This window comes from Canis lupus, chromosome 15, assembly GCF_011100685.1.
Source record: "Canis lupus familiaris isolate Mischka breed German Shepherd chromosome 15, alternate assembly UU_Cfam_GSD_1.0, whole genome shotgun sequence".
In the NCBI taxonomy this organism is placed as follows: Eukaryota; Metazoa; Chordata; class Mammalia; order Carnivora; family Canidae; genus Canis; species Canis lupus.
In genome coordinates this window covers 24029270-24050603 of record NC_049236.1, presented here as the reverse complement: position 1 = coordinate 24050603, position 21334 = coordinate 24029270, and the positions used below count along the sequence as shown (strand labels likewise).

The 21334-nt window shown below is 35.8% G+C and overlaps 1 protein-coding gene and 1 pseudogene across 23 annotated transcripts in view; both read left to right on the top strand.

Moving 5' to 3' along the window:
• Positions 1-21334, top strand: part of PPFIA2 (PTPRF interacting protein alpha 2) — a 469116-nt gene that overhangs the window by 138334 nt on the left and 309448 nt on the right. Inside the window, exons 1-2 of one of the 23 annotated variants that reach the window (XM_038558555.1) lie at positions 16284-16300; positions 16470-16584. The exons of 21 other annotated variants lie outside the window; for them this stretch is intronic. In XM_038558555.1, coding sequence (XP_038414483.1) covers positions 16504-16584 — 81 coding nt within the window. In that variant the 5' untranslated portion in view covers positions 16284-16300; positions 16470-16503. Of the gene's footprint in view, positions 1-16283; positions 16301-16469; positions 16585-21334 lie in introns of those variants that run through there. One more of the 23 variants, XM_038558554.1, reaches the window with a different exon arrangement.
• LOC106559723 lies at positions 3218-7854 on the top strand (annotated as a pseudogene).

Genomic DNA, 21334 nt, shown 5'->3' with positions numbered 1-21334 from the left:
TTGTTCTACCCAAAACCCTCTTTCTTTGATGCTTCCGGGGCTAATTTCTCACCTCAAGTCTATCTCTGTTCAAATGTTGCTTTCTCATGAAGAGCTCCATGAGGAAAAGACTATTTTTTCTTCTGTTTTGTTCGCAGTAGAATCCTCAGCAGTTTATACAGCTTTAAGAACTCAATACAAACACACACACACCCACAGATATATATGTATATATTTTTTCAAACAAATAAATGACCGGTCCTTAAGTTCTTCCATTTAATATCTAAATAATATATCTACTTTACTATGAGTAACTTGGTGCCCTTAACATTTCTAAAGATGTAAAAGGAGATTTTAAATTTGCCTACCATTTTGCAACAGACTTGTTGCTTCTGATTCATGCCCTGGGCTCCATTACATACTCTTGTTTCCACTCCTACCAGAATCTGCCCTCTGCTTGCTTGAACCTGCTTAACTCATGCATGGAAGCATCCCCATCATCTTCCTTCCCTACACTCTCATGGACGCAGCCTTTTATGAATAATTTTTGGAGACTAAAAAGCATTACATCACCAAACAGAAAACAGTTTAAAATCAATAATAGGCAAAATAGTTCATAAAGCTTATTGGCCATTCTCTGCCTCAGATTATATCTTTCTTGCTCTCATGTGAAATTTTGGGCATTTGTTTATATCTTTATAGTTCTAGATTTTAGTTATAGCCTAATTATCAAAGTACAAAAGTTGGTGACATTAATAAAACTTATGGATCATAAAAACTAATCAGTAGTTGAGACCCATTACTGCTCCATTTTGGATCAAGAGGAAAAATTTGAACCATATAAACTTATTGTTTAGAGCTCTCATAATCTTTTTCTTTGATATATAAGTTATAGATTTAGTTGTGAGATATTTAATCTTTGATATGTTTCTGCTTTATCCTCTTTCAATAAAGTTTTTCTTTTTCCATTTCTCTAATGAAGTTATCTTTACCAGTTTTCTTTTTAAATGGTTTATTTTATTTTGTTCATTGTCATAATGAAAATTATACTTTGTATTGTGAATATTAAGCTTTAATGAGTACTTAATTAAAATATGGATCTCACCGGGATACCTGAGTGGCTCAGCGGCTGAGTGTCTGCCTTTGGCTCAAGGCATGATCCTGGGGTCCAGGATCGAGTCCCAGATTGGGCCTCTTGCAGGGGGGTCTGCTTCTCCCTCTACCTGTATATCTGTCTCTCTCTCTTTGTCTCTCATGAATAAATAAATGAAATCTTTTAAAATAATATGGATCTCACCATGCATTTACCTGTTATTCCTTTGGTAGAAACACTAAAGTTGCCAGAAAAACATTTTAACATTTGAATTGCAAAAGTAATGAAGATCATACTCAAATTTCTTGTAATAGAAACTTTTATGACATTCTCAAAAAGGAAATAACAGATTTTTAAAATATCTTGAAGTATATATATCAGAGATATTAACTAGTTCCATTCACTGTTCAATGCATATATGTGTATATATACATACACATATATATATGCCATATGTATGTACACATATGCATATGTATGTTATATATAAATGTGGCATATATATTAAGAAATATATAAATATCTACAAATCAGGCCATATCCAGGTAGAAAATCAAAGGGTGAGAAAAAAAAAACAACTGATTATTGTTTGTTGTGGCATTAGGGTGAACTGCTTTTTTTTTTTTTTTTTTTTTTAGATTTTATATATTTATTTGAGAGAGGGAGAGAGAAAAGGGGGAGGGGCAGAAGAGGTGCAGACTCTCAGACCTCACTTGAGCAGATAGACAGATTTTGGGGAGGGGGCTCCAGGCCAGGCTCAAGGTGGGTGGGGCTTGATGGGGCTCCAGGTGCTGGTTGGGGGTGGGGAGCAAGCAGCTCAGTGCAGGACTCAGCATGGAATCATGATCTGAGCTGAAGGCAGATGCTTAGCCCAGGCATCCCTTGGGTGAACTGCTTTTATTTTATTTTTATTTTTTTTATTTTTTATTTTTTTGTGAACTGCTTTTATAACTTCTGTGACCACTTAGGTTAAAAAGTTATATATCTAATATGCATGATTAACCTCAGTTTACAAATCTACTGCACTGACCCCTTAAGCACTGGGAATGAATGTAAGAGTTAATAAAACAAAAAAAAATATTCTCATATAAAATGGATAAGTATGATTTTTCACAAATAGGGCAATGGAGAAAATAAAGCTGACTAAGGGAATAGAGTTGCAGTGTAAGAGCCAGTCATACTTTTTACCTTCTCTGTAGATAAGGACTTTCTTAAGTGCTAATAACATTTAAGCAAACCCTTAAGTAATGGATGGAGGAAACCATTTGAATATTGGGTGGGCTGGGGAGAAAGCCAGGCAAAAGAAATAGCAGTTGCCAATACCAAGAAGACAACATGCTTAATATGGGATTTGAAGTCACAGCTATCTAATCCTTCTTCCCTTGCTCTAGTTCCTGTCCCACCCCTACTGCTCTACTTCTTTCCATTGCACTTATCCCCTTCTGACATACAATATAATTTACTTATTGTGTTGGTGGTTTCTTTCTCTCACTGCAGTTAAAGCTCTGCAGAGAAGAGTTCTGTCTCTTGTGTTCACCTAGTGTATCCTAAATGCCTAGAATAGCATTCAACTCATAGCTTGTACTCAGTAGATCTTCATGGTATTAATTGGCATTTATTTTGGAAACTTCAAGGAGATCGTGTGGCAGTGAACAGTATATAGTGCTGTGATGGCATGAGGAGAGAATGCCAGGATCAATAATCGTATGGCTTTATAAGTCACAGAAGAGACTTTGTATTTTCTTCAAAGTGTGATAGGAAGCTTCTGGAGGGTGGAGAGCAAAAGAATGGAATGGCCTGATTCACATATTTATAAATACCAATAGGCTGCTGTGTGGAGAATAGTCCACACTCTCCAGCAGTTCCAAGTGTGTGGACAAGCACACCAATATGCTAATAACTCACCTATTGCTGACCTTAGTAAGGGCCACAACGAAGGACAGACTAATTTATGAGGATAGAAGGATTCTGGACTGGTAAGACTTCATAGGTGAGGGGCACTGGAGTTGGATCTTGAGTATGAGTAAAAAGAAAATTTCAGGCAGCAGAAAATAATTGGGCAAAGAATAGATGCAAGCACAATCTATGGGTAGAATAAAGAAATTTGGAAAATAGGTTTGGATTCTGAGTACTGAGAAGGTGATAATGACAGTAAGTGCTTTAAATACATTTTCACTTAATTTTTACAAAACCCCAATGAGTTAAAACCTATTTTAATCCCCTCTTCTCAGAAAACTGAGGCCCAGAGAAGCTAAGTCAAAGCTTTATTCAACAAGAAAGAAGAAGCATGGAGATTTGAGCTTGGATCTGTTTGATGCTCAATCCCATGTACTGAGTTGGTGCTTGAATAATAATACAATCAAAATTCAAAAAATTATTCAATTCCTTGCTTCTAATCAATTCAATCCAATTAATATTTATTTTGCATGACTGGGGCTGCTAATGTGTATAATGTTGTCCAAGGCACCATAGTCATGTTACTGGTTATGGTCCTTTTTATATTAAAGCAAAGCATTTATAATAAGAATTTCTGTCTTTGTTATGAAATGTTAATATTTATGTTCCTTTCATTTATTTATGTATGGTTAATGTCAAGCATGAGGCAGATAAATTGAAGAAATTAATGCTTGCTCATAATTTATCATGACATAATAAACTCTTAATTCTGTGTCTCCTTGGCCTTGTAATCAACAAGCTGAAAAACTGCGACTTGACCGTAGTCATTTAGATATCTACAGTTCCACTTAGGAGGTTGTGTTCCAGGACATAATAACAACTTTTAATAATTCACTAATATTCACATTCATTTATTTTTATTTATTTATTTTTTATTCACATTCATTTAGAAAGAATTTCTGCTGAGGTTATTTCCCTAAGTGGCGTTTAAACTTTTCATTCCTTATGTAGTTATTGGACTGAAGGATATACTGATAACACACAACTGGTCACATGACCTGGTCTTAGACAAGAGAAGAAACATTAAAAATGGAATTTAGGGATCCCTGGGTGGCGCAGCAGTTTGGCGCCTGCCTTTGGCCCAGGGCGTGATCCTGGAGACCCGGGATTGAATCCCACATCGGGCTCCCGGTGCATGGAGCCTGCTTCTCCCTCTGCCTGTGTCTCTGCCTCTCTCTCTCTCTCTCTGTGACTATCATAAATAAATAAATAAATAAATAAATAAATAAATAAATAAATAAAAAATAAAAATGGAATTTAGTGGAGAAAAGGTGAAAAGATGGACTTCTCAAAGAAGAAATATTAGCCAATGGCTTTGAGGATAAGCATATACCACATCAGTGCTTCTCGATCTCATTCACATTATAGCACAAATAGGAGATCATATTTTTACATTATATTAGTGTAGATGGAGCAGGGTGCCCAGGCCTAGTATTGAGTATTGTGGGAGCTCTGGGAGTCCCAGGATGTAACGAGTCACCCTGAAGCTGAGAGACTGCTGCTTCAGTACACCTGTAATCTATTTGCAACACACTTGCTGGGAAGCTCTGTCCTAGTTAGCTCAGAATGATTCATGGCATGACCAAGAAAAGCAGGACATTTTTATCTTTCTTATGTTCAGTTGGACTATAAAAAAAAAAAAAAAAAAAAAAAAAAAAGAATTCACTACATCAGCTATCCCTTAATCCTGTTTGCACACTGAAAAAAAAAAAAAGTCCTGGGGAGATTTAGAAAAATACTGTTTTGGCATCCTTAAACTAATTAAATCAAAAATCACTAGTGGTGAGGCCCAAACATTGGTATTTTTTAAAGCACCATAGAGGGTACTAAGAATATTCCACTGTACTGAATGATCACTAGTGCCTTCTATATCTCTAATCATCTAGGATTTTAAGTGATGTTAGAAGATAGTCTATAGCAACCTAAGTTTGGAGAAGCCAGTAACTATATGGGTGCTATATATGGGGAGAATTATGGAAAACCCACAAAAGAGACTGTCTCTCAGAAAAGAGATTGCAAGACACTGCTAATGATGCCTAAGAACATCCTCCTAGACTTAAAGTTGCCAGGAAGCCTCCCTTTCTCCTTGAGACAAAATTCAAGTGGAAGCATCAGTCTCAGACTTTGAGATGAGAGAAAAAGAGAGGAGAGGGACAAATACATGTGAGATTGTAAGGCAAAGAATTTCAGTTTGAAGCAACCAGCTGTGACTCCACAGCGAATAAGTGAGGAAGCAGTGAAGAGAGGCCTTGCCAGACTGGAGAAAGGTTTATTGGACTGCTGGGGTGGTGGGGCCCAGGCAGTACCAGTTGAGGTTGAGGATGGCGAGCTTGTCGGCACATCGATGGTCTGATGTGCTCCAACAACACACATCGGCTCAGAGAAGCTGGGGAATCGGATTAAGACAACTATTTACTGAGTGGGTCAAACAAAAGTATCTTAAGAAAATAGGCTGAAGGTATTGGCAAGAGAATGAAAGATACAGTAGACTGTGGATTCTTGGTTAGGTTTGGAGAGACTGAAAATAGGAATTGGCTGATAGATTGGGACAAACCTTGGTCCAGTGATATTTATTTTCATGATGTCTAAGAAAAAATGTGGTGAGAATAAGAGAACATGTGAATGGGAGAAAGGGAAGTCATGTTCTGGGGAACACCTTCTCTTCCACTCCAGGTGGCAGGACTCCCATTAGAGTAGTATTTCTGGCCTAATTTGTACTCCTCCAGGAAGAAATGGCTTCCCTGATAGATGAGTCTCATAGACTGAACTGGGCATGAGTGACTCATCCCCTTTGGCCCTTCTGTTATCAGTCTGTGGAATGGCCTCCTCCCCAGAGCATGCAGTCTAAAGTGCTTTCTGCCTTGCTGGAAAAAACTAGCTTCTAGCAACACACCCATTCATAGCCACAGCCCTTAATTGAGGGAGTGAAAATCAATGGATTTGTTTGTATATCTAAGCTGTGTTCTTTAATACAGGCATATTTTAATATTCTCTCTCTCTCTCATTTACATGACACTTTCTTACCATTCTCTCACTTCAAACATTCAATACTCCCTTCCCTAACCTGACTGTCAGTGAATGTCTCAGCTTCCTAAGTTCCTGAGCACTTACACAAACTCCCCGCACTATAATTACCAGCCAGGGAACCCACATGCTCTGTCTTCCCACCTTTTATCTTCCCTCTGAAGTCAGTCTTTCTTGCATAGATTCTATCTCCTGTCACAGACTGAAGGACACTGCTTCAGAAATTCATCCCTTTCTATCCCACCTCATAATTTTTTACCTTATCCTGGACCCTTTCCCGTAAGCACAACTTTTTGTAATTTCTCTCCTTCCTTCCTTTGTCAGCTAGTGTCCCATTTATTTGGTTCCTTTTACAAAAATATGCTTTAAAAGTATGGTATAAACACACTGTCTTCAATTCCTCTCCTCCCATTTCATTTTAAATTTATATCAGTGAGGCTTTTCGAGTGCCATGCATGCCCCTTTCTTTCCAGCCCCGGCCCTGGGGACGTAGCAGCCACCAAGGTGTTGATGCCCAAAAAGAACCGTATTGCCATGTATGAACTCCTTTTCAAGGAGGGAACGATGGTGGCTGAGAGGGACGTCCACATGCCTAAAAACCCTGAGCTGGAAGACAAGAATGTGCCCAATCTTCACATCATGAGGGTCACACAGTCTCTCAAATCATGAAGCTATATAAAGGAACAATTTGCCTAGAAACATTTCTGCTGGGAAAGGTCTGCAGTGTCTCTGCGATGACCTCCACATGCCACCTGGGACTGGGCCTGCCACTCTGCACCACACCATCCTGATACTGGCAGGCCACAGCCCAAAAGTCCAGAGGGAGAGCAACGGGCAAGACTCACGCAAGGGGAAGCTGACAGCTACACCTCCAGACCAAGCCCTGGTGCCAACAAGAAAGCTGAGGCTGTGTCAGCCACTGAATTCCACTTCAGAGGAGAATTTGGTCATAGATGTGTCAGCCACCTCAGTAAAGTTGGAGGAGATTGTTTTTATGTTGAATGAATCCATAGCCAGAGCCAAAGAAGAGGCTTTTCTCCCAACCACCTGCTAACGCCAGCCTCCACAGTGCTAAATCTAGTGGCCAGTGTTCCTTGTCTTAATTGCTCTCGCAGCAGCATTTGACAGAGATGATCACTCTTGCCTACTTGATTCATGTTAATCTCTGGACTTCTAGGATACATCCCTCTCTTCGTCTCCCTGTACCCCACTTCATTGATTTGTTCCTACTCATTCTCCTCTGTTGGCTCAGGACTCTTATTGTTGGAGTGCCCTAGGGCTTGGGTTTGGGCCACTGCTCTTGTCTATTTGCATTTACTTCCTGATGACTTCATTCCAGTTTTTTGGTTTTCTGTCTGCATGCTAATGTGGTCTCCAGATTTGTATATTCAACTGCCAACGTGACATCTCTATTTAGATGACTAATAGAAACTTCAAACTCAACATGTGCAAAATTGAGCAACTGAATTTTTCCCAAACCTGCTTCTGTGGTTTTGTCATCAGCTAGACCTGGTTTCAGATGATGGGACTTTCCTAATTGTCTAAGTGTGATCTTGGACAACTTCTATTTCTCTAAGACTTTGTTTCCTTATATATAACTGAGGAATAAATACCTCCTTCAGAGGGTTTTATAAAAACCAAGTCTGGCTTCCCTGTAATATTATTCAATAAATGGCAACTATTGAGCTATTATTCTTGCTTTTAATGAAAATAAAACAGGATAGTGATTGGCTTTGTCTTTCAAATGCAATTCTTGGAAAAAGTAAAATTAAGGAGAAAATAAAGTGCTTGCTACCATGGCAACTGAGGTAATAGAGAGCTTAAAGATTAAGAAATGATAGTCTGAAGATTGCTTCAGTCTACTACTCAGTTTTGACTAATATTGCCTTTGTTTCTGTAATTTTGTAATCTTTCTAATCTTAAATTTGGGATTGTGAGCGGAGTGTCCATCCATATAAATTAACATTTTTTAAATGTTCTATTATTCCAAGATAGCTATGTTAACCTTTTCCTAAAAGCCTTTGCATAGAATTGGTCACTATCATGACTCTTCTCTTCCTCTTACCCTATCAGTTAAACCTATATCTTCTGAGATGGTGTAAACAAAGTATTTAACATGAAGTGAACTATAAGAAGAGCATTAGGATATCTGCTCGGCCTGCTAAAAACATACCTTTCTTCTTTGTCTTTAATGTGATTTTCCCCCAATACTCTCTGAATGGGTGATGGAGATGAGTTTATCTGTATGTACATTTGAGTGAGTGGATACATGTAAGTTTGCAAAGTTATTTTCCAATCTATTTTATATTTTTAAAGTATATTTTTGAAACTGCTATTTTTATTTTTAATTTTTATTTATTTAAGATAGTCACAGAGAGAGAGAGAGAGAGAGGCAGAGACATAGGCAGAGGGAGAAGCAGTCTCCATGCACTGGGAGCCCGACGTGGGATTCGATCCCGGATCCAGGATCACACCCTGGCCAAAGGCAGGTGCCAAACTGCTGCGCCACCCAGGGATCCCATGCGCCACCCAGGGATGCCTAAACTGCTATTTTTAAAAATCTGTTTTCTAAACTACTAGGCAGGATTATTTAATACAAACAATATGGGTTGGTAGTTAAAATATCTGGAGTTGTACATTCTCTTTTTTTACTCATTTATTTGCCAACAACTTGACTAATTTTTTAAAAATCTTATTTATTTATTTATTTATTTATTTATTTATTTATTTATTTATTTATTTTTTATTTGAGAGAGTGAGAGCATGAACAGGGGGAGGAGCACGGGGAGAGGGACCAGCAGACTCTGCGCTGAGCAGGGAGCCCAACGTGCGACTCAATCGCCCGAACCTGAGTTCATGACCTGAACCGAAATCAAGAGTCAGATGCTTAACTGACTGAGCCACCCAGGCATCCTTCGCCAACGAATTGACTATTATTATGTAGGAAGCAGTGCCTTCAGCCCACACTTTGAATATTAAATATACCACAAATTAACTGTAAGAATCTGGGAATAAAAATAAGCATTTTTTAGTTCTCAGGGCTAGTCAGAAAGTCAAATGAGATAACTACCATTAAAATACAACCCATAAAAAGAGAGAAGCAAAACAGCCAGAGGATGATTTGTTTCAAGCATTTCCCAAATATTTATTGGATGTATACTCTATGCTGTGCATTGTGTTGGTTCTTATTAGTATAGACAAGAAGTTCTATATAAGACAACTTTTGCATACTAAGGTATCTTATTTCATTTCAAACTTTAGAAATTATGTTTCCTGATATAAAAAACAAATTCAAAATTCTTTATTAGTGACCAAGAATTTTTTGTATCCTGATGCAATGATTATAGTGTATAGTATAGTAACAGAGGACATATATGGAAACTGGACAGTAAATAAAGTATGAAAATATAGATTTATCCAGAGTAGCAATCTTGGCCAAAAATGACTAAAAATTTCGCCAATTTCTAGGGAAAAGTGAACTTAATATCAGAACCGTACTATAGAATAGAACATGGGGGAATCCCTGGGTGGCTCAGCGCTTTAGCGCCTGTCTTAGGCCCAGGGCGCGATTCCTGGAGACCGAGGATTGAGTCCCACATCAGGCTCCCTGCATAGAGCCTGCTTCTTCCTCTGCCTATGTCTCTGCCTCTGTCTCTCTCCTCTGTGTCCTTCATGAATAAGTAAATAAAATCTTAAAAAAAAGTAAAAAAAGAACATGAAGGGCACATCCAAGTTTAGTCCATATGTAGTTCTTATGCCATAGAATGGACCCAATATTTCTCAACTCACTCTATTTATGTTTATAAAAGTCAGAACTCAGAAATCCCTTCAGGTGTTATAAAAACTTAAACTATGTAGGCATCTGGTATTCACAGTGATAGATGAAGAATAACATCCTGTCATAGAACTTTACTGTGATTTTTGTAAAACTAAGCTAGTGACGTATATTTTAGGATGTGAGATAAACTTAACGAAATATAGTAAAATTATTGTGTCATAGAATTATAGAGTTCCAATCAATCAGTATTTTTCTGTTGAAGGACCAAAACAAAGCAATACTCAATCCTGAATTTCATACAGTATAGTATTTTTGATTTAAGCATGAGGGTGTTTATGAGCTATTATAATACATGTAAATATTTGTGAAAAAATGTCAATCAAGCGAAGAGAAACCAAAGTGCGAAGAAGAAGGAGTATGGACAGAAGGTACCATTTTAAAATGTTCTAATTTGAGTTTTGAAGACAATATATATGTAGGTATGTTTGTGCATGTATATGCACATATGTGTATGTATGTATATATACATATGTATGTATAGTGCACACACAAAACATGCATACACATAAATATTTTATGATGTTAAAAAACATTATCATCAAGATGTGGATTGAAGGCAAATTTAATATTTTCATCTTGTTATAAGTGGAAGCTGATGAATTTCAATATGCTTGATTTGTATTAATGTATTTAGCCTGTGTGACTACAAATCTTGAGGGATCACAAAGGATTCTAAGTACTGTCTTTATTTGAGACACTCTCAATGAATGGTTAGGTAGCTAAAATGAATCTCTGAGGTTTAGAAGTTTTGTTGGGGGATCCCTGGGTGGCGCAGTGGTTTGGCGCCTGCCTTTGGCCCGGGGCGCGATCCTGGAGACCCGGGATCGAATCCCACATCGGGCTCCCGGTGCATGGAGCCTGCTTCTCCCTCTGCCTGTGTCTCTGCCTCTCTCTCTCTCTCTCTCTGTGACTATCATAAATAAAAAAAAAAAAAAAAAAAAAATAGAAGTTTTGTTGGTTGTTGTTTTTTAATTGGGATCCTCCAATGCAAGATCTCACTGTGAGAATTGATTATACTGTTGGATGGAGTATCTCATTGGCTTGCTACAAATGCACTGTTTCCTCTCACTTCACCTGCCTTTCATTTCTATTCTAACTATAACAGGTGTCTGGCACTGCATTGCTCCTCAATAAAAACTTGTTGAATAAATGAATGAATAAATGAGTGAATGTACAAACCCTACAGACTTGTATACAACCAGCTGTGACTGTCAAGAAGAAGACTCAGAGGCAGGGTGTAAACTTAGAGTGTTGGCTATCTAGATAGGGTCATCTTTGCTGAATCTTATAGAAGTCATGAAGAGAACGAAGCAAATATAGTTAGAGGTGCATAAATATGAATATATATTTAGTAGATAGATAAGATAGATAATCTAGCTGGCAATATGTACCTAACTAGCTTCCACATGCCATCCATATGGATCACTAGGATGTATTGCCCATCTGGACTGCAAATTTCACTCCATCTGGCATGACTTCTAACTGAATGCTTGGCTAGAAAATTCTTTGTTATCCTATAGTGTGATGGTGTAAATTGTAGTGATATCTCTCCTTCTTGTCCTCCTCCTCCTTCTCCTCTGTTCCCTCACTCCTTCCCTTTCTCCTTCCCTCCCTCTCTCTTCCTCTCTCTTGCTCTTCCTGTTCTTTGTCCAGTATGGCATTTTTTCCTCTGAGCATTTATCAGGAACTAACAGCAAATGAACAGTCCTCTCAGTGTATTTCTTTAATTCTCCAAATTCTTATCACTCTAACAAAGTTTTGAGCTACTTATCCAATACCCATAAATGAACAAAAGAAAAGATGTATTGAATTGGTTGTCTTGAAGCGGAATATATCTAACAGTTATTTATTTAAAAAGTTCTATTGAAAGGCTATAAAAAATGTGTTAGCTGAATCTTCCTGGCAGTATATGACATAAAATATTTTTTTTGGAACTTTTTATAAAACCAAGCTGATAACATACATTTCAGAAGGCTTAAGAGTAATTATTCTCAGAGGCTGAAGGATATATTAGATGACTTCTGGGAATCTTCTCCGTAAGTCTATTAAGAACAAGCGTCTGGCTTCAGGACTTTTATTTTACTCATTTTTAAGAAAGTGTAATTGAGTTATCCTTTTACTTTTTCATCTTCAATTTCTTTCTGTAAAAATTCAAGTGGTTGAAATAGCTGAAATTAAACTTTCTAGAGTTAATATTCTTAATTTACCTCTCTGGAGAAAAGATGTATCTTGAGAGATTTTGGGGGGGTCGTCTGTGTGTAGTAATTAAAATGGACGTGTTATTTATCCTTTATATGGTTGGTAGACATTGCCCAGAAACTAATGTCTGCTGCCATAAGCACATTAAATTTTGTTTCACATAGTAATATTATACTGTATACTTTTTACTTTCAAGTTAATACTTAAAATAGTCTTATTATAAATTAAACTCAATCAAACTAAGAATGAAGTTTCTTGACAAGCCAAAAAATCTTGGAAAGCTATTTGGAAAACTTAAGAAAGATGTCAAAATATACTAACCAAAAGTATGAAAATATGTCTCTACATTTCATATATTTTTGAGATAAGAATGTTCTGACTTTACTTGAGTTCATAGAAATAGGGTGTTAACCAGACTAAATCTCTTTACTAATTTCACTTGAGAAAACGCTTATTATGAAAAACACATCTAACGGAGTTACCTCATATGCCCTGAAATGTTTTCAGCCATATTTCCCAAAACATTCTGTGACAACCTGTATCTTTTCATGCATTGACCCTTCGCTTTGGAAAGTCTTTAACCTCCTGCTCTTGCTAGGGTCACTTTGATATATCCTGTGAATTAGGTGCTTTTCAGATTAAACTCAATCTCCTTTACGTGAAGTCAGTCATTAGCACTTATTAAACTGCATTTCAGTTGCTTGCTAGTTAATAACCTCTTACTAGTTGATGTCCTTCCCACCAAATTTAAAGTTCCATGAGGACAGAGACTATCTTTTATAATTATTCTTCTAGAGCCTGGAAACAGTACCAGACTTCTACAACCACAATGGACAGGGCGAGATTCTGCATCCTTTTAATTTTCAAACATAGACACCACTTTCACTTTTGCTAAGCAGGCAGAGAAAGAAAGTTGAGTTGTCTTCAAATAAACCTTCAGAACAATGATCTACTGTCATCATAAATAGCCCACTTAGAAAACAAAAGTTTGGAAAGGAATGTATGCTTTGATAATTTCCACAACATTTAGAGTAAAGCACTGTATTTAAAATAGTTATATGTTAATACTATTTATCCTTCCAGCTTCTTTCAACATTAATTCATACTGCCTTCTTTCCCCTCCCCACACAAAAACTATGGAAAAGAAAAACTTGTACTCTTCTTGGCCAGAAAGTTTCAGAATTGCTAAAATAGTTTGTTGGTTGATGCAAATTCAGCAAATATATGAGATTATATCAGGAATATATAATATTACACCAGAAATATTTGATTTATTGGCCCCTTTAATAAGAAATCTAGTGAATCGTCTGGTCTATATTATATCAGAACTAATTAACAGATAAGCATAAAACACATGGAGATTTTTTTTTGAACCATAATCTATTTGGAAAAAAAAATCCTTAAAAACCTGGGTTCTGAAGAAACTTCACAGTTGTTTTTGAGATTTATTTCCACTAATAGCTTTTTTAGGAGCACGACTTACATGGTACCACTCACAGGACGAAATATCCCAACATGTATCCTTGAGTATGAAGAATCAAAATTGTTCACATAGATCACGGATTACCAAAACTAGTATGCTTATATACTTATTTGAGAATCAACGAATCCCATGTGGTTAAAAAACCAGAAGGGAAAAAAGGATTATTTTGAAAAATATAGTACTATGGCTGCTTAAATAATCATGAAAAAAGAAAACATGTTTTTTTCAACTTAAATTGCAGTGGTAGAGATATAGTTAATAGTTTTAGCAACAGGGTAATTCCTGCAGGAGAAAAAAAAATTATACTTTATTTATTTATTCATGATAGACCTAGAGAGAGAGAGAGAGAGGCAGAGACACAGGCAGAGGGAAAAGCAGGCTTCATGCAGGGAGCCTGATGCGGGACTCGATCCCGGGACTCCAGGATCGCACTCTGGGCCAAAGGTAGGCGCTAAACCACTAAGCCACCCAGGGATCCCCCCCAAATGTTTTAAAAATAGTCATTTGAGTGCTCAAAAAACAAAAGGACGGGAGCACATCAAAGGGAAATAGGAGCCAACCTCAAGGAGCTCTCTGTGGCCAAAGCTGGGACCATTTGAGCATCAAAATAAAATTATATTTTTTATCATAACCCCAAGTATAAAATTAATATATCTGAATCCATACTGATACAAGTAAAAGCTTGAAAAAATAATTATACACAAGGCAAATCTTCTCTATAGATGAATTCTGTTTAATGTGTATAAACACCACCCTCCTCAGGAAGTAAAGGTTAATTTCACCACTTTCTGTCACTTCTTTGAGGATATACTAGACGTAGTGGCCAACTCCAAAGAGTAGAGTATGGAGAGGAGAAAAATAGTAACTTTACAGTAGAGAAATCTGATATTACCACCTTGCCAAGCCATGGTTAATATCACTAGGAATACATGTGGATATCATGGACTCCCATAATGATGGGATGAGCTCACTTCATTGATAGTATATGATGAGAAGGACACTTTGCCTCTGTGGTATTCTTCCCACAAGCCCACAGCTCAAGTCAAATCATGAGGGAAACATCAAATAAAATTAATATAGGCATCAGAGCACGATAGCCTGTGGGATTCTTGGCCAGTACTTGTTAGTCTTCTAAAGATCATGAAAAACAAGGAAAAGTTGAGGTGTCACAGACCAGAGGAAACTGGGGAGACATGGAAACTAAATAAATGTGATACCCTGGATTGGAACCTAGAACAGAAAAGAGACATTAACAGAAAGACTAGTGAAATCCAAGTGAAGCCTGGGGTTTATTTGATGATAATTTGCCAATATCAGTTACTTAGTTTTGAAAAATATGCCGTAGTAATGTAAGATGTTAACAATTAGGGAAATCGGGTGAGTGGTATATGGGAATTCTCTGTTCCATCTCTACAACTTTTCCATAAATTTAAAATTATTCTCAAGTTAAACATTTGTTTAAAAATCATCTTCTTAAAAAAAATCACCTTCTTGTTTATTTAGCAGCTTGCTGGGTAAATAACTACCTACTTGCTGAATTTACCAGAGTGTGGGACTATCTAAGGAATTAAGAATCCTCTTTCTGCTTCTTCCTCATTGATATTGTAAATTTGAATCATAATTGGAGAATAAAAGATATAAATGAATAATAATTTAAGTTTTGAGAGCCCATCATAATCATATTCTTTATTATAGTCTTCAGGTTCAAAGCAGGTGGTTCCTGGTTCTTAATTATGTATAACTGCCATCTTAGATACATTTACAAAGACACCACTTTTGGCTCATTCTCATCTCTGTTCTCCTGAAGTCTCCACCTTTGAACCATGTGTAAATGGAGCATTTATTTTTACCTCTAAAAAGTGTAAAGTCATCTGAATATGATCTTTTTTACAGACTGAATAATTTGTGTTAAAAGACATAAAAAATGAACATGATTTGCAGTGTAGTCTAGATCTTTGCAGTTAATGTTTTTGGATATTGAGTGAAAAAAATCTTCATGTATCCAAAAGATTTTTTTAAATTTGTTTTCTATATACGAGAGATAAAGTTTTGACTTTTTAAAACAAGTGTATTGTGCTTCCTAAGTCATTAATTGTGAAACTTAGTGAATTTTTGAGTTAAACTGGGGGAAGGAGAGTCTCGATTATGCCCATATTGTGATGTTCTTTAAGAGTTTGGAAAAGTAGAAATATTTTGTGCATTTTATTTGATAATGTTCCTAGTATTGTATGGCTTTACTGAATCGTATGCCTTGAGCCTTAATGTTCTAGCCAGGTTATAATATGTTTTGATCTATAAATTTAAAAAGAACTCTTCATGTTGAAAGAAAAGGATCTGTACAAAAGTCTAAAATCTTGCTGAATAGACTGGGAGTAACAAAGAGAAACATACAGAAATGAGAGTGATAGAACAATAATTTGTTCCTAAATACGGCTTTAAACAGCATATGAACATGCTTCAGGTTAGTCAGAAGAGGTCCTCTGAATTACACTGTGCATGCTTCCCTGAAATGAAACTGTATGTTATTGGTTAACCAGGATATTTAGCATAATCACTCTGCTAGACTGTGGTGGAGGGAGGTGATTATCATTGAGAACAGATGGGCAGGTCCACAGCACTGCCAGATTCTGCACAAGCTCCATTTATTGTTGCTTCTTGCTTTTTCGCTTCTGTGTTTTAATTTTTCAAAAAAACCATTTTATGTTTTAAAGAACTCGCTGCACAAAAGGTCGGTGGCTGATAACCTTTCAGCTTAGATTGCAAACGTAGGAGAAAGATTCAAAATGCTATCACTGTGTATCTATGAAGGATGGGACAGATTTCATTTTACCCTCTAGCCTCCCTCAATGCATGCACGGATTTATCTGTACGCTAAGCTCTCTGCTCTGCATCTGTAGCTCCTTGTGGATTATATTGTCTCTGTGATCAGAAATGATTTTCTCGGATATGAACACCGTTTCTGGCTCCCCCAAAGTGCATCCTCCTAATGGGACCCGGTTTTATACTTTCCAAGTAAGTGTGTTTTAAATGGCTTCACTACTTAGGAAGTTAATGTATAGTCAAACTTTTAATAAAAGGGCATAAAAGCAAAGGAAAACTGCAGAGTGTGAAAGTGTTAAAGAGGATGTAAGAAGTGGATAATGTGCATGTCAGTGTAATCTATTTTTTTAAATATGGAAATAGTATGGCACTAGGATTCTCTGTGAATTCAAGCAAAATAATAATGAACACTTAATTTTCACAGGGTTTTTATTTATTTATTTTTTCACAGGGTTTTTAAAAATTGCTACTGTATCATCCTTGAGGGTTTATGAGATGTGTCTCCTGATATTGTTATTTATGGCTCTCATATGGTGAACATTACAGAGTTAACTTCTCTTATATATTACAGAGGGAATAGAACTAAGAGACATATTATGGAACTTTGAACACTGTCTCCTCTGGGCTTAGAAAAACATTTTATATTTTATATACATAGCATAACAAAATTTCTGTTATTTAATTTTTTACATGTGCAATATATGAGCAACAGTAATATAAGAGGTTTAAGTACCACGTTTAGTATGCTTTAGTATTTGAGATAAAGTAGAAACTCATTAAGATGGAAGATTTTCTGTGTTATCAGAAAGTCAAAATGATTTATAATATAAATATGAATAAGAGTTACAAAGCTGTTACCTACTAAACTGTATTTCAATTGCCTGTGAATAAATCAGTCATCAATCTAGAAAATGGTTAAGTCTAAACTAAATCAGATTCTTCCTCATTTTTATCCTCAAACTGTATCTTCTAGTACTAAGGTTTACTTTGTAATTTAGTCATATCATCATTACATGAAAAGGGAAAATGAAAATGAACCTCTTCTGTCTGTGTATTTTACTTTATGGGAAAATAAACAGCTTGGCATTTAATCATTTTAGGTATATAGTTGTAATGTTCTGGAAAAAAAATATATAAAGACCTAGAGGATTAATGTAGTCGAGATAGAATTATTTTAAAAGAGGGCTCTGAATAGATGCACATCCTATTTATTAACGCCTCTTACCTTTGCAAACTATAAGCAGCAAAAATAATTACTCTATCTCTCTCCCTTTTTTATACTTCTATTTTTAATCCTGTTGCCTCTCTTGCTTTACACTGATGTCTAGTGATGGTGCAAGTCTGTGCTGTTACAGAATATATTCACTTCCAGTGGCGATCTGCTTATTGTGGCAGTGACTCAAAATGCAAGTGCCCTGGGGCTGTCTACAGAATTATTACTTTTTTTTTTTTCTTCTCCGTACACTGAGATATAAACACCCTTTACAATATCCTGTAGTCTGGCTCTTTGGGGCAGCTTTTGACATTAAGTATTCTAGTTCAGTCTCTTAAAGTTTAAGGGTCAGTAAATTCCATATGCTCAGTCATGACATAGGCTTTCTACAATTCCTCAGTAAAGATCTTGCTGACACCTTTCTTGGCAGGTGATTTTCTTTGAAAACACACTGGAATGATTTTTAAACACTCATTTTTTTGTTGTTGATATTATAACGGTCTGTGTAAAAACTCTAGGAATTTGGATAAAATAGAAATGTTGACAAATATGAACTCTGTTCCACATTTTTAATTCATAAAGTGATTTTTGATCTTGACATTTATGATAACAGGGAATTTCTGTGTTTAACTTTTTGTTGTTATTGTTTGTTTTTGTGTTGGGTAGAAGAGAAGGAAGAAAAAAAATATAGGTTTTAAGGCATGAAGACAAAGATTTATAAAAGTTGACCCTACTTTTATTTTCAAAAGGCATAATTAAACATGATTGTTTTTATTCTTTATATGTATTAACCTATTTTAAGGCAATATATTTTCTTTGGTTGAAATACTGTTATAAGAAATGAGAGGCTATAGAAGCAACAACATTTCTCAAAAAAAAAACGTAACTTTGAAAATGATTAGTTTAATTTTGAAAAGTGGTTCTTATTATGGAATGACATCAATGCATTTCAGAAATGATTCTGTGTCAAGGAGTTGAGATTTTAATGCTTACTTAAAATTATTTTAGCGCAAGAGTTAACATATGCAAAAACGTTTTAGATAGCTTAGGATGAATAATATTGTTTCAGTTCCATCTTCTCATTAAATGTTCAAACTATCCTGTCATTTTGCTGAAATTGTACATTGCCAAATTTTAAGAGTAAGATTTAAAATGTATTTGACCTGGATGGTTCAAAGGTAACAAGGCAACAAATAAGCTAAAGGATATTTTAATTACAAGACTTTTTTTATCTTTGCATTTTAATTTAGCCAAATATATTCATACTTGTACATATACATGCAAATACTGTTTTCATATAGACTATCTAACACTTAATTTAAATTAATCTCCTTATATGTGAAATCTCACTTCTAGATTACTATGAATATATGTGTATCTGCCTTTTTTTTTTTTTTTTTAATTAAGAGGTGCCTGGATCCTGGATGGTGCCAAAACTCAATTTGCACTAGATGTTAAGTGAATTGTTTATCACCAAAAGTCAAGTTCTAGAATGGAGTTGCTTAGAATACCTTTTGATGGACAGAAATTAAGATTAAATGATGCTATAAGAGAAAAAATTTGATTATAATGTTTTTATGCATCAGGACTGCCAATTTATGGAGCTCAAATGTTTATAAATGGACAGTCTTCTTTAAAACAAAGTGATATGGATATACGTATACTACATGTATGAATTCTCCTTAATTTTATGTCCATAAAAATGATGCCCCAATGTGATTTCACATTTAGCTGGATATTCGCAAATAAAACCATCTATCTGCTCTATTAAATCTCTAGATTGGCTAATCATGACTTCATGTGTGAATCCCCCCAGAATTCATGTCCAACACACTACCTCTCATTTCCTAAAGATTAACTGTCTTCACCTCATGGTTTTCAAACTGTATCTGCACAGACCTAAGGTTTCATGAGAGTTTGTCAGTAGTTGTTAGAGACAGTAGGGAAGAAGAATACACTCGGAGGATCTTAATGTTTCTTTATTCTATATTTACCAGTCTTATTCAATGGCACTCTATGCAAGTTTTATGAACAAAAATAACAAACAGTATGGTATTAGCAGAACAAAGAACAAAATAAAGGTTGCAAACTACTGCCTCAAACCAAAGGAACTTATTTGTGATGGGAGCAACTTTATCTGTTGAGTCCACAGAGGAGTTATTTCTGTTCAGAATACATTTCTTTGCCATTTAATCTGAGAATTAATAATGTTAACTGCCAAGACTGTGTATGAATGGCTGACTCTCTTGCCTCCTGGGGCCCCCCAGAAAACAAAATATGGCAACATAATAATCACAGTTTTTATGTTTATAATACTTCAGGTCTCCCCTGTCCTTAAAGGATAATAAAGTTCATATCTCAAGCTTGACACAGAAAGCTCTTCATGGTCTGGAGCACATGCGACACACTGCTTTACTTGTTTTGCTTTCTCAGAATGTTGTCTGTACGTGTCTGTTGTCTTTGCCTCTTCACTGAACTGGGCCTGGTAATTTTTTTTTTTTTTTTTTTGACTTGAAGACTCATCTCAAATGGTACCTCCCCCATGAAGCCTTTACTCATTCACCTCATTTCTGCAGGTGTATTAAGTGCCTTCCCTTTGCTCCTTTGCCTGTCCGTACCACTCCTGAAGCCCTTATCATGCTTGGTTTTAATCCCCAAGAACATTTCATCAATCTGTGACCCTAGCACATGGATACTGCCATTATCTCCGTTTAATAAGCTGGGGAAATACATTAGATAGGTAAATGATTAAAGTATGGAAATTTAAAACCATCAGCAACAAATTCTTTTTTTTTTTTTTTGAAACTATGTTGGCAGCTGATAAGACAAACTACATATTATTAAAGAAAACATCTAAAGATATATAAAGGTACATTTAAGACTAAGCTTTTGTGTACTACTGTTGGATTCTTCAGAATAGGTAATGGGTACATGAGTAATCAAGGAAAAACTTAATTTTATTATTCTTAAAATATATTGTTATGGCAGCTAGACAAAATCTCTGACATTTTTTTCTTTATAATCTCATAGAGATTTATAATTCTTGTATAATCTTGTATTCCTTATGACTTAGCATTTTTCATATTTTATCAGGAGAAATTTAAAATTTAATTAATATAAATATATTTTCCATTCAGCAGACAGGAATAGCACGTGGAATATATAGAAACTGAAAGGCAAGCTGAAAATCTCAATTGTATGAAGAATTTCATCCAAAGCAGTATTACTGGTATTTAGGTGAGACACCATATCTTTTATCACATGAAGGTGAGGTAATGCTGACCTTTTAGCAAAGAACCAGATTTTTAAAAATATTCTATCCTTTCAGTATATCTAGGAGTCCACTGTTGTTCTTCTATTACTTGGAGCACATTATAACTTATTACTGTTGATAAGTTTGAAATGCATCGAAAGTATCTAGCAAATTCTTGGCACATTTATGTGTTTAAAAAATTAAAAAAAAAAGAAATGAAGGCAAATTAGCGCTATAAAGAAAAGACAGATCCTGTGGCTCTGGGATTACATGGTAATATAGACAAACAGTATTAGCTGGGGTTCCCAGCTTAATGAGAGAATTGAGGTTTTTCTCTGCATCCACTAGTGTGTAGTCATGATTATGAGTGGTGGAGATACACAAGAAATGGTTCAAACAGGTGGACCAACAGATTCAGAGGTATTTGCTGGTGTGTAGGAAAGGAGGAGCTTAGAATAACTGGAACATGAACTGAA